The sequence below is a fragment of the Grammomys surdaster genome, unplaced genomic scaffold (genome assembly GCF_004785775.1).
Source record: "Grammomys surdaster isolate TR1022 unplaced genomic scaffold, NIH_TR_1.0 166, whole genome shotgun sequence".
In the NCBI taxonomy this organism is placed as follows: Eukaryota; Metazoa; Chordata; class Mammalia; order Rodentia; family Muridae; genus Grammomys; species Grammomys surdaster.
The window spans coordinates 6,825,083-6,839,242 of record NW_021604614.1 but is presented as its reverse complement, the minus strand read 5'-3'; the positions used below and the strand labels follow the sequence as shown (position 1 = coordinate 6,839,242).

At 47.1% G+C, this 14,160-nt stretch overlaps 1 protein-coding gene across 2 annotated transcripts in view; it reads left to right on the top strand.

The window, feature by feature from the left end:
* The window catches only part of Crcp (CGRP receptor component), a 32,572-nt gene extending 18,572 nt beyond the window's left edge, over nucleotides 1–14,000 (top strand). For both annotated transcript variants that reach the window (XM_028766009.1, XM_028766011.1), the window contains 2 exons: nucleotides 1,616–1,673; nucleotides 12,856–14,000. In XM_028766009.1, coding sequence (XP_028621842.1) covers nucleotides 1,616–1,673; nucleotides 12,856–13,005 — 208 coding nt within the window. In that variant the 3' untranslated portion in view covers nucleotides 13,006–14,000. The remainder of the gene's footprint in view (nucleotides 1–1,615; nucleotides 1,674–12,855) is intronic.
* Nucleotides 14,001–14,160: the final 160 nt, after the last annotated feature.

Sequence of the window (14,160 nt, the reverse complement as noted above, 5' to 3'; positions counted from 1 at the left end):
TATGTCCATCATTGGGTGGTGTGTCCATCACGGGGGTATGTTCATCAATGGGTGGTGTGTCCATCACAGGGGTGTGTCCATCATTGGGTGGCGTGTCCATTGCAGGGGTGTGTCCATCATTGGGTGGTGTGTCCATCACAGGGGTATGTCCATCATTGGGTGGTGTGTCCATCATGGGGGTATGTCTATCATTGGGTGGTGTGTCCATCATTGGGTGGTGTGTCCATTGCAGGGGTGTGTCCATCATTGGGTGGCATGTCCATCACAGGGGTATGTTCATCATTGGGTGGTGTGTCTATCTTGGGAGCGTATCCATCATAAGGGGAAGGCATGGCAGCCGGGGTTGGAGGCAGCTGCTCACACTGCAGCCTCTGTCTGGACTCAGAGAAGAGTGCTGGTGCTCAGCTTAGTTCTCCTTTTTTATTTGATCCAAGAGCCCGGCCCATAGGATGGAGGCATCCATATCTTCCCAACCCCCAACTTACCCAATCTAGAAACTACTTCATAGGCATGTTTGTTTCCATGGTGGTGATAAATCCAGTCAAGTTAACAATCCATATTGACCATCACATACTGTAATCCTAGCATCTGAGAGTGAGGCAGAAGGATCAGGAGTTCAAGGTCACTGTCATCGAGATAGCAAGTTCAGGGCCAGCCTGTCATAAATAAAAATGAGATGCCTCAGTGGGTAAAGGTACTTGCTGCCAAGCCTGAACAACTGAGTTTGGTTCTGGAGTCCACATGGCAGAAAGAAACAACTGCAAGTTGTCCTTGACCCTCCACTGTGTGCTGTGGCTCTCACACACACATGTGCACACGCACGCACTAAATACATAATCATCTAAAAATTATTTTTAAAAGAAATCGAAACAAACCTGAGCAGTTTATAATCTCACTCTCAAAACTGAATTCTTAGTCATTTCTAAGCAGTAAATAACCAATGAAGATGATTTTATCTGTATTTTTTAATTTAAGAAAACACGAATTAAAAAAAAATTCTCATTTTCCAAGTAAAAATTAGTATAGCAAATATGAGGAGTTCTATTGTTTGTTTGTTTTTTTTTTTTTTTTTTTGAGACAGGGTCTCACTTTATTGATCAGGCTGGCCGCTAACTCACAGAGATCCACCTACCTCTGTCTCACAAGTGCTAGGATCAAAGGCTTGGGCTACCGTGCATGGCAAGTATTGTCTTTTTAAATGTGTTTTGAATTTTTTTTATTTATGATTGTGGGTGTGCATGTGCCGTAGTGCAGTTTGGGGAAGTCAGAGGACAACCCTCAGGAGTGAGTTTTCTCTTGCCACCTTGCAGAATTCAGGGATGGAACTCAGGCTGTTAGGTCTGCAGGAGAGCCCTCTGCTTACTGAGCTGCACACTGTCGCCCAGATCTGGTTTTAAAACCGCAGCTCTGGCATTGCTGTCTTAGGAAGCACTACGCCTGGTACCCTGTAGGATGCTGGCACGCATGGACCTCTGAGTAGCTGTCTTCTGATTCTCCCGTATTACAGGGCCACGTGGCAGTGGTTCTCCAGTTCTTTTCTGAGAGTAACTTGGTCAAGACCCAAGGTCTTTTAGGGCTCGAGAGTTTTAAGCAGTTTGTGCTTTTCTTTTGACAGAGCTGAGAAGCTTCAGCTGCTGAATCACAGGCCAATGACCGCGGTTGAGATCCAGCTGGTGAGTGGGGGAGGGACACTGGACTCAAGGGTTGTTTTGAGGGTTGGAGATGCAGAAAGGCAGAGAAGGAACAAGCCAAAGCCTGCACATCTGCCCCATGCTGTAAGTGAAGGGAAAGAGCAGAGGCCTCAGCACTTGGTCCTAGTTAATGTGGACATGAGAGAAAGGGAAGCTAGAAATGTAATTCCTTAAACGGAGTTGGCAGCCTGTGTCCCGCTGCGCTAGGCCTTTCTGGCCACGGCTTGCCTGTAGGGGTTATAGCCAACCAGATGTTGCATAAAAATGTTAAACTCAGAGTGTCCCCACACCCTCCTTTCCACATCTTTCTTTCCTCCTCACGTGTTGTCTTCCTCTCCGGCCCTCCTGGGCCAGTCTCCGAGCAGAGGCTGCTCTAGCTGATTCTCAGTTGTCCCTATTTCCTGTCGCTCCACCTCTGCTTGTGTTCTCTCTACTACACGGGACTCATTTCTGTCGCCATCTCACAGCGCAGCCTGCAGTCCTTCTGTCCTTCTGCCTGCCTCTGCACCTCTGTACATCCCTGTCCTGTCAGACAGGCTCCCAGTCAGCCCACTGGCTTCGAACCCACGATTCCATTGCCCTCAGCCTTCCAAGTACTGAGATTACAAGCAAGTGCGAGCACACCTCCTTACAGATCACTTTCTAAAACCATAAATGTCGTTTCATTTCCCTGTGTAAAAATATCTAGTGGGGCTTCAGCAATCATGGACAGAGAGAGAGTAGGGGTGCTTTAGGGGAGAAAGTGAAGATGAGGGCCCGGGAGAGGCTTCTTTCATGAGTTATGTGGCAGGTTCCTCTGTTACACAGGCAGAGCGTCAACAAGCAGTCCTGTCACCGCCAGAAAAGACTTTGGCTTTGAGAATTGGTAAATTGGTTTCCAAAGTTTGTCATAGAAATATGCAATTCTTGGCTGGGTGATGGTGGTGCATGCCTTTAATCCCAGCACTCAGGAGGCAAAGCAGCTGAACTCTTGTGAGTTCAAGGCCAGCCTGGTCTACAAAGTGAGTTCCAGGACAGCCAGGACTTCAGGGTTGGTGGCTCATGCTTGTGATCCCACTGTTGTAGAGGCAGAGGCTAGAGGATGGCAGTTTGTGGTCAGCCTGGGTCACATAATATACCCCTATCTTGAAAAAAATATAAATAAAGTTATAATAAAATATAATAAGTAAAATAAATATAATAAATAAAAATATAAATAAATAAAAAACAAGAACAAAAGCAGTCAGCTCTTGTACAATTTCCAAAAAGTATGGAAGTCAGTGGCTAAATTACCTCTTCAAGAATCTCCTATTCACAACATTTCAGAGGTTATAATGTACTTAATTTTTGACTAAAACCTTCATTGTCTTCCTAGAGATTTTTTTCTGTCCTTCTGAATGCATCCAAAATTAAATTATAAAAATTCCTTCTATCCTGGTGAGCTTCCTGGGGTACTTGGCCCTTATGCTAAACACAGGTCCCCGTCTGTGTGTCCTCATTGTTCTAGACATTAGACAGCTTACAGGAGAGAAGAAGATCAAGAAACCAATCCCGGTCCCTTGGGTTAAGGATCACAGTTGGGTCTCCTCCAGCTTTAATCAGCACCATATGCTGTCCGTGGCTGAGTGACAGATGGAGAGGAGGCATGAGGATTAGCATGGCCCCATCCTGAGCCCGTGGAGAGCTCTGGGGTTACTGAGAGCCACATCAGACACGTTCCAAGGGCCTAGTGAGTGTCACTTCAGTGTTGGAGGAGGACCAAGATCCTCACCTTTTATTCCAGTGAGAGGCTCTTTGGAGTCTGATTAGGGCATTGACATGGTTCCTCTTCTAAGCTGTGGTACCAGAGACAGAGGTAAGAGGGCTTCCTATGGGAGTAGGTTACAGGGTTATGGGAGCACAGAGGCCCCCCCAAAAGCCACCTATAAGCTGAAGACTCCAAGATACTAGAAGATTGTCTCAGTCCAGGTATGAAGTCCTCAGCATCAAGGAAGCTGATGGTTTAACAGTATGAAGCCTGACACGGGGCCTGAGCTCAGGGCCGGTATGTGTCCGACAGCCTAAAGGACAGAGCCTGAGCTGGGGTGTCCCAGGATGCCAGGGAAATGGTCTCCAGGGGACACAGTTGAGGTGAGAATGGTCTTGTCCTGGCACCTGTCACTTGGATGGCGCTCGCCTGTGTTGGAAGTAGACATTGTACACCAATCCATTACCTCACACTCGGGCTTCCAGAGACACAGCGCAGATGCACCCAGACTTTACCAGTTAGCCAACTGGTAAAGTGTGCTTCAGGACACAGACTGGCTGTCTCCTAAAATCACCCATCACTCCCGGCCAGGAGACCGGTGTGGTCTTACTTCAGGTGCTTCTCCTACAAACTCTCATTTCCCTGCAGCTAGACTGTTTTCTAGTCAGATTTCTTTTCCCTCCTCTAGAATTGGCTGCAAAGGTAGCAAGCTCTTTACCAGGGCTTAGAGCGGTCTGCTGTCTACCCGAGAGCATAGGAATGAGGGTTTCACAGATGCTGGAAAGCAGAGAGCTGGGGAACTTCTCTGTACTTCTTCATGTACAGCCATGCTCTCCACAGACTCTCAGAAAGCAGCTACACCACCATGCTTGTTAGAATTCAGTTGAGAGCAAGAAGTGCCTCTGCTGGGGTTTTTGTGGTCCCTTGGTGGCTGTCCCCTGACTGGGAGGCTCTGTGAAGGAGTGGGCCTGCTGTGTGACTCCAGCTTGCTCTACTGTCACCCATTTGGGACAGTCCAGGAGTCCTCTGTAGGTGTGTCAGTGAACCCTGTGAGCTGAGGTCATGGTCCTGCACGTTAAGTTCCATGGCTTACCACGCGGCCTCCCAGGCCCCCATAGGTGCTCACTGTAGCTTTAATTTAGTCCAGGAAGTTGAGGTTTCAGAGGCTACATGAGCTGCTGGGCCAAATAGCTGTAGGTCATCGCAGTTGTTACAGCTGGGTTTTCCTAGTCTGAGATGAATTCTGTGTTTAGTCTTGAACTTTATTCCTAGGATATCTCATTTAAAGCCATATTGTAACATCAGCTCTTTATATTGTAACATTAGATTAAAGTAATTGTGCACAGCATTTCCGTATTTTTGGTAAACCCCTTCCTTTTTTTTTTTTTAAATGCAACCTATCAAATGAGGTCAGAAGTACAATTTTCTATCTAGTCTTACCTAAGGAGATGTCACATTAACGCTCAGAAAGGTTCCGATTCTTAGGCGATGGAATGGGAGAGATTGCTCAGTGTGTAAAGTACTTGCCCCTCAAACTTGAGGACCTGAGTTCATATCCCCCAAGCCCACATAAAGCTGGTTGTGTACTGTCTGTAATCCTAGGGCTCCTCTAGGGAGAAGGGTGGCAGAGAGGAGAGTCGGTGGAAATCGGCTATCCTGACATACTCCGGAGGAACAACCAAAGGAGAGCCTGGCTCAAGTTAGGTAGGTGAGGACTGTACCAAAGGTTGTCCTCTGAGACACACACACGCACACACACACACACACTGTGGCACACTCGTTTGAGCATGCACGTGTACATACATAAAGATTAAAAACTTTGAAAAATGAAAGCCAAAAGAAGCTTTAAAATGTTCTTTCAGGTTTAAAGCCTTTGATTTCTCATTCGAGCTGCTTGGCCTTAGTTAGCTTTGGGGTCGTGTGAGGAGAGCTGTGTCTAGGGCTGGCAGCTTCCAGTTGGGAGCGGCTCTTCTGGAGGGCTTGGCAGCCTCCAGGGATTAAGAGGGCTTTGTATATGCAGAGATTTGTCTTTCACCAAGAGCTGGCTGCTAGCACTGGGGTTTTCCATTCCCATTGGCCTTTCTGTTATGCACACCTCGCCCGCTGGTACTGGAGAACGGGAGACAGAGCCTTGAGCTGTTGGCCTGTGTTAGGGGGAGACGTGAGGCATGACATACTTGTCGCTTCCCCTGGTGGTCCAAGAGGAGTAATTAAGCTTTCTTTTGGAAAAAAAAAAAGATTCTCTTCTGAGTGTATTTCATTTAGCAGAATGCTGCTTAGGTTTCTTTCTGTGCCTAGGAACTGAGAATCTTATGTTTAAAACACCTTCCCAACTATAATTATCCCTGAGGATTTGCTTCTGATAAAAAGGCTTCTGCTGCTACCAGAGCTGGTGGAATTGGAGAGCTATTGCCTTTTTACTCCGGGCACAGCTGGTGACTCCCGATTGGCACTGCGACCGCCAGACCTTGAGACAGTGATACAGGGCAGTGATGCTGATTCTACCAGGGAAGGCCTCAGGGCCTGACCCAGCTCACACCAGAGGGCTCCGCCCTGCTGGACACATCGGCATTCTAGAAGGAGTTGGTATTGAGCTTGAAGACCTGGTGCCTGCTCACTGAGGCGCAGACAACTGCTCTCAGAATGCTGTGCCTCCTGTTACTCATCCTTCTTGGCTTCAGGGTTTAGGGCTCTGCACTCACTACCTCCCCAAAGTGCCCTGGTCAGGATGATTCCAATGCGGCTCCTTGTACGGAGGAGGTCTTCAGAGATGCTTCGGCCAGGTTGTTAGCTGGCCACGTTTGCCAGTTACTCATGAGCTTGCAGTCTTCCCTGTGGATTAAACAGTCATAGCGGGTATTTCCCTCCAAATCCCTTTCCTCTTCGGGGGCACACTGTGTTGGATTGCTGCTGTTAATTTTGTGTCTGATTTTAAAACATGATGCCTTTTTTGAGATAAGGTTTCATGTCGCCTAGGTTGGCCTCAGACTTAACTTTGTAGTTGAGGCTGAACTGATCCTCCTGCCCCTACCTCCCAGGTTCTGGGGTTTAGGCATGTGTCAACATTCCTGTATAAAAATGCATTTTTAGAGATTTGGGTTGTTTTTTTTTTAATTATTTGAAAACATTTTCTACATATGTTTTGATTGTAATCTAACTTCATGTTTTCTCTTCCTCTCAAAGAAAAAAAAAAACAACCCCACAGAAGTCAAAACAAACAAACCCCAATATGACAAAAATTGCCAAACTAAAACAAAAAGCATAAAAACCACAGAGTCTGCTTTATGTTGGCCCTGAGCGTGGGCCTGCTCTGGAGTGTGACTGAGAAGCCCAGTGTCACTCCATTGGAGAAAACTGGTTTTCCTTTTCCCAGTAGGTTTCAGCTGCATAGCCTCTTGAATAGGGGCTGGACTTAGCCTGTGTCTCCAACCCCCAGCCCCCAGCCCCCGCTGCCATCTTCTCCATGATGGGTTACCCTTGTGCAGGTCTTGGGTGTGCTGTCACAGTCTCTTATGTGTATCTTATGTGTATCGTCTTGTAGTGCCTTGAAGACTCTTTGGTGTCATCCGTCACCTCTGGCTCTCGGCATCTTTCCACCTCCTCTTCAGCACTTCAGCATAGATCGCTGAGCCTTGGTGGGAGGGGTTTGATAAAGTCGTCTCATTTAGAGCTGAGTGCTCCAAAATCTCCCACTCTCTGCACGCTGTCCCGTCGTGGGTCTCTATTAAACTCCCATCTGCTGCAAGAAGTAGCTTCTCTGATGAGGCTTGAGTGATGTGCTAATCTGTGGTCACTAGGAGTCATTTTATTGCTATGTTCCTTTAGCAGAACGGTTGCAGTAGGTTCCCTTAGGACCATGACCTGTGCAGTCTCAGGTCCCTGTGCAGTCTCAGGTCCCTGCGCAGTCTCAGGTCCCTGCGTAGTCTCAGGTCCCTGCGTAGTCTCAGGTCCCTGTGCAGTCTCAGGTCCCTGCGTACTCTCATGTCCCTGTGCAGTCTCAGGTCCCTGTGCAGTCTCAGGTCCCTGTGCAGTCTCAGGTCCCTGCGTAGTCTCAGGTCCCTGGCCACATTAGCTGTGTCACATGAGCTGCATCTCATGGAGTGGATCTTAAATCCAGTCAAGGCAGTTGGTCTCTCCCAGAACAGTTGTTCTGCTCTTGTACCAGTGTACAAGCAGACAGGCTCCATGGCTGGGTGACTGTCAGTGACTGCTTTTCTCCTCTTCTAGCACTGTGCAGGTGAGTCCGTAGGAGGAAAGCTTCTAGTTGGGCACTAACTATCTCTCCATCCTTGATAACATAAGTAAGTGGTATCTTCAATAAGAAGGCCTCACCCTCAGGTTTTGGAGGTAACCAATAGTCCTGGAAATACCCTATGATTTGGGGGAACCTCTTTGGCCAATGACTCATCAAGAAGTAACCATTCCCAGCACTGGGGTTTTTACTTGGTAGCATAAGGTGTCTACTTGGGGATTTCTTTATAATCTGTATACATTTTAGGAAATTTATCCACTAACAGGTTTTCATGTGGGTTTTCCAAAGGCCTTTCTTTAATGTTAATTGTCCCTCTCCATATTCCTTCCTTCACCCTGCCCTCTACCCTCATTTAATCCGCCTATTCTGGTTTCTCCGTCTCTTTTGTTGATGTTTTGTTCATGGTTTTTTGTTTTTTTGAGACAGGGTCTCTCTACATAGCCCTGGCTGTCTTGGAACTCACAGTATAGACCAGTCTGGCCTCAAACTCATAGAGATCTGCCTGCCTCTGCCTCCTGAGTGCTGGGATTAAAGGCGTATGCTACATGCCTGGCCCTTTGTTGGCATTCTAAATGAGACACATATTAAAAGCTTAAAAGCTAACATGCACATATGAGAGAGAACACTCAGTGTTTGTCTGAGTTACCTTACCTGGGACAATTGTTTCTAGCTGTATCCATTCCTGTGCAGATTCCTTAACAGCTGAACAATATTCCCTTGCTTAAATGGACCCATTTTCATCATCTGTCCATCAATTGATGGACATCTAGGCTGCTTCTAGTTTCTGGCTATCAGCAATTAACATGGGTGAACAAGTATCTGTATTGTAAGATGTAGAGTCCTGTGGATACATGACCAGGAGTGGTATAGCTAGATCACAGGGTATGTCAATTTTTTGCTTTCTGAGGAAGCTCCTCGCTGATTTTCATAGTGGCTGTATCACTCTGTCAGCAATGGAAAGGCGTTCCACTTTGCCTGTGTGCTCACCAGCATCTGCTGTTGTTTGTTTTATTGATCTTGGGCATTGACTGAGGTGAGGTGGAACCTCAGAGCAGTTTTAGTTTGCAGCATTTCTGTGATGGCTGAGCGTGTAGGCTCTTCTTTCTTCAGTAAGTGTTTCTCAGCCATTCATGCAGAGTCTTTTGATCTCTGTGTAGTTCTGTGCCCCATTTTTAAAATTGGGTGTTTTCTTGGTCTTCACCTTTTTAGTTCTTTGCGTGTTCTAGGTACTAGTCCCCTATCACTATGTATAATTAATAAAGATTTTGTGTATAATTAGTAAAGTTTTTCCATGCGGTAGGCTGCTGCTTTGCTCAAATAATGGTGTTCTCTATTGCTTTTTAGTTTCCTGAAGTAACATTTACTAATTGTTGGTATTAATACCTCTGGTATCGGTATCCTGTGCAGAAAGGCCTTTCCTATGCCAGAGAGTTGAAGCCTGTGTCGTTTGACTTTGGTCAGATTCAGGGTAGCTGGTCTTATGTTGAGGGATGTACGTGATCCCATTTGGAGTTGAGTTTTGTTCAGGGTGGTAGACATGGGTCTATTTTCATTCTAATATTTGCAACTATCCAGTTTGACCAGCACCATTTGTTGAAAATACAGTGTCTATTTTTGTCTTGTTTGTCAAAAATCAGGTGTCGGTGTCTGTTGATTTGTGGAATTATGTCTGCATCTTCAATTCTGCTTCATTATGAGCATGTCTGGTTTTTATGTCGATACCACCATGCTGCTTTTATTACTATAACTGTAATACAACTTGAAATATGGGATGGTCTTGTCTTGTTCATGGGTTTGCCCTTATATGTAACTTGGTCTTTTCCCTTGCAGCTTTTAGTATCCTTCCTTTGTCCTGTAAGCCTTTTGAACCTGATAGGTGTCTCTTTAGACTGGGGAATTTTATCTTGTCTTCAGACTTGAAACTCTGTCTTCCTTGTCTTTTAAGCTGTTGGTATAACTCCCCTCTCAGCTTCTTGTTTGACTTCCTGAGTTTTTCATTTTGGGTTTATTTCAGTCTGGCTTCTCTTCAGGGATCTGTTGCTTCATTATATTTGACTTCCATATCCCACATTGTTCTCATTACATCATTTACCTGGGTCTTCTCACGCTCTGCACCAAGACATTCACTCATATCCTCTTTAAGGGCCTTGAATATAGTTACAATTGTTGTTCTGAAGTCCTTGTCTTGTGCTTCAGTGACATGGCTTTTCTTAGGGGCTGTCACAGTAGGGCTGCTGCCTTCTGGAGGAGGTCTATTGTCTTGGTGGTTTGTATATATGGAATCATGACGCTGCTGATGCTTCTTGGTGTGGATATTTGGTCTTGCCTTTGTTTGGTGGGTGTTCTGTTCTTAGTTACTGTTGCCCCAGTCTTTGACCTAGCCAAGTGTAGTGGCTTTGGGGTCCCTGGTAGATAGCACGTCTGTGGGGAGTCACAAAGGAATGGGGACTTGGCCTCATGGTGCTGACCCAGGGTCCCCTGAGTTCTTTGCTGCCCCTTCCAGCCATTCCTTCTAAAAATCAGTTCTCGTTCAGTAAAGAGGTTTTATTTGGGCTAATGATGTAACTCAGTTGCTAGAGTGGTGGCTTAGCCAGTGCAAGTGGAGTTACTTTCCTGACACTGGACAAACCCAGCCTAGTGGTCTGCATCTAATAATCTTAGCACTTGGAGGGTGGCCACAGAAAAATCAGAAAATCAAGGCTATCCTTGACTACATAGCAAGTTTGAGACCAGCCTGGGCTACTTTAGACCTTGTCTAAATTGATAAAAAGAACCTGCAGAAAATGGTTTTGCTCAGGACACTCCCTACTTGAAACACCCAAGACTATTCTCTAGCTGTGGAAACCATTTGGCTGAGTGGAGGAGTTGTGTGCTCTTGGACATGTCTTGTGATGTCTCTTAAGTCAACAATACTGTGTCTGTAAGAGGAGGCAGTCAGATTGACATCCTCTTCAGGACTGGAACCTGTTCCTTGTTTTACTTCCCTACATTTGCCAGGGTTCTTTCTGGAACACCCCTTTGTATCGGTTGCCAGATTTCAAAGTGCTGTAAGGAAAACTCCACCCAGGAAGTGTTTGTCACATGCTCCATGTGAACCTAGTCTTCGAATACCTGATACTGCATTTGAAGATGTATCTTTATGAGGATGGAGAGGTAAGAGTACTTGCTGCTCTTCCGTAGGACCCAGGTTCTGTTCCCAGCACCCGCTTGGCTCACAACCTTCTTTAACTCCAGTTGTAAGGGACCTCAGACACACAAGTAATGCACATGCAGGCAAAATGCTCATCCACATAAAAAATGCAAATAAACATCATAAAGAGTATTTTCTGTTTATGTGTACATGCTTGTGTCTTGTGTGTGCGCCTGAATGAGTGTCGTGTGGCCTGAAAAGGCCAGAGGAGGCCGTTGGATTCCTTGGAGCTGGAGTTGGAGGTGATTAGGAGCTGCCATGGGTGCTGGGAACCGGACTGAAGTCCTCTGCACCAGCAGCCAGTGTTCTTAAGCCCTGAGCTGTGTCTCTTCAGCTTCTCTTTTCATCAGACACCTGTTCCGCATTCTCTGGAGACAAGTAGGGCCATTGTGTTAGCTGGCTTTCTCTTGCTCTAACAAAATACCCGAGACAATCAACTTACAAAGAAGAAAGGTTCATTTTGCCTCATGGTTTCAGATTTAATCCAAGTACATATGGCCCTGTTGTTGTGGGCTTGTGACTATGGTCATGCCATGAATGGTTCACCTTGAGAAACTAGAAGCAAAGAATAAAAAGGCCAGGGTCCCAGCAACCCCTCCCTGTAACGACCAATTCTGCCCCACATTTGGGAGCCACTTTGTCCTGGCCCGAGCTGCTGCTCCGGTCTGAGGGTCAGGGTCTAGCAAGAGAGAGAGTGGGGATGGAGGGGCAAGAGACACGAAGAATGGAGACAAGACAGAGTCTGATCAAATCTCTCTCCCTTTATTGAAAGGAAATCCTGGGTATTTATATGCTTTACCCCATGCCTTGCCCTCGTGGACGAGCAGGGGAACACAGCTGAAGGCCCTATGTCACGTGCCTTGTAGTGTGGATACCACATGCGCCTTGCAGCTGTGCACTAAGCAGCAAAACAAGATATGTGAGAAAAACAAGATGTTTATCAGAGTGTGCTCAGCTGTTTGTGGGCTGTAGAAAACAAGTCTCTTGTCAGGGTATATGGCTTGAGATGACTGCAAAGATGATAGCCGCTTTCTGCTAGGCTCCCAACACCTCCCCACTCCCCGAGTCCTCCCTCTAAGCCCACCTACTAACAGTTCTTCTCCCAGTAGTGCCATAGGCTGGGGACCAAACCTTTCACACACAGCATTTGAGGGACGTTTAGGATCTAAACCCCAATGGCCTGTGTTAGCTGGGAGGCTTTCCACCTGGGCATGCCAGTCTAGGAGTCCAGTTCTGCTTCTTGTAGGATTGTAGTGAATTCTGTAAGAGATCGTGCTTGTCAAGTTCCTAGTGTGGCTACAGGTACACAGGAGGCGTTACAGAGTTCTGGTGAGCGGCAGGGGTAAGGAGAACTAATGAAAGATAGAAACCGAGCGGCCCGGGGAGGCAGCACTGGATGAGTAGGTGACACTACTCAAGCAACAGAGGTGCTTGTTGTGAAGTCCAAAAGTTTACTTAGGGCCATGTCACCCCCCCACGAAGGCAAATTTCTTTGCACATCCAATATATGCACGTATGCATGGGACTAGAAATGGAATAATTAGGATTTTCTCTTTATTTAAAGAAAAACAAACTGGGCATGGTAGCGGCGCTCACCCTTAGTTCCAGTGCTCAGGAGATAGAGGCAGGCAGATCTCTGTGTGTTGGAGGCCAGCCTGGCTTGATCTGGGATTTGAACTGGTGTCATCCTACTGTGGATCTTAGATGAAGCCCTGGCTGGCTCAGGACCAAGTGCTGGGCTGTCACTGGGGACTGCATGGCTGGGGTGGGCTGCGACAGGAGCCTTCCTTCCTGTCTTCCTTCCTTCCTTCCTTCCTTCCTTCCTTCCTTCCTTCCTTCCTTCCTTCCTTCCTTCTTTCCTTCCCTCCCTCCTTCCCTCCCTCCTTCCTTCCTTCCTTCCTTCCCTCCCTCCTTCCCTCCTTCCCTCCTTCCCTCCTTCCTTCCTTCCTTCCTTCCTTCCTTCCTTCCTTCCTGACAGGCTTCCTTTCCCTTGTAGATGGTGGAAGAGAGCGAAGAGCGGCTCACAGAGGAACAGATTGAAGCCCTCCTGCACACGGTCACTAGCATCCTGCCTGCGGGTCCAGAGGACGAACAGAGCAAAAGCACTAGCAATGACGTGGCAATGGAGGAGGAGGAGCCAGCATAGACACACTCAGCTGGCTGGGTTGTTCCTGAAGCTCAATGCCACAGCAGCCGTTTCCTGGATGTTCAGAGAACTGTTTATTTGGGCTGACCCCCTCAATATGTCTGATCTCAGGATTGGTTGGGGGAAAAAAATCACAAAAATAAGATGAAAAGAAATCTTTGTGCCTTGGGGTCAAGAAACATGGGGTCAGAGCAGGGCAGAGGGCGTAAGGTGGGGGAGCATGGCGGGGCAGCCCTCTGGGGTAGAAAGGCTCGTGTGGCCTTCGCCACACTGGTACACAGTGGGGAGCTACTCAGGCACTTTGATGACTGTGTTGTAGGCAATGTTAGGCACTGCTGGGTAGAATGGAGCTGAGGGAACAGATTCAGACGGTCACCAGCTCCCAGAGCTGCACACAGCTGCTCCAGGGGAAATGACCCAGGGCTTAGCTCACTGCAGAGGAACGTCCTCTGCAGAACAGGAGGCAAGAAAAGGAGGTAAAACTCCAGTCTGAGCCCAGCCTGGTGTACACGGTAAGGAACACACATGTGAACACACCTAACATGCATGTATACGTGCCACACACATACAAAGAAATTAGTCCATTTTCTGTGGCAAACCCCAAAACTATAGCCTGGGTGAGTGACAAGGAAAAGAGGCCTATTTTTGACTCTTGGTTCTGGTTCAAGGTCAAAGAGCATCTGGGTATGGCCCGCTTGTTGCCAGAGTGCTCAGGTAGCATAGGCTAGCCCATTACAAACATGAGAAGCATTGTTTGTTTTCAGAGTCTCTTGCAGCCGGCATTGACCTTGAACTCATTCTGTAGTCCAGGCTGTCTGTAGTCATCAGACATTTATGATGCTTCTGCCTCAGCCTCCTGAATGCTGGGATTCAAAGTGTGTGCCACTCACTTAGGAAGTGAAGGCCAGCCTGGTCCACACAGCAAGTTCCATGCCAGCCAGTGCCACACAGTGAGACCCTGTCTCATAAAAACAAAAATAAAAAACCAAAAAACAGTGTGTGCCACCATACCTGGTATGTTTGTGTGTGTGCTGGGAGGGGGGGTGGGGTTAGTTCCTTTTGGGTGTTTTGAGACCTCTTTTTTTTGGTTTGTTTGAGTGAGTCTGTGTGTGTGTGTGTGTGTGTGTGTGTGTGTGTGTGTGTGTGTGTGTGTGT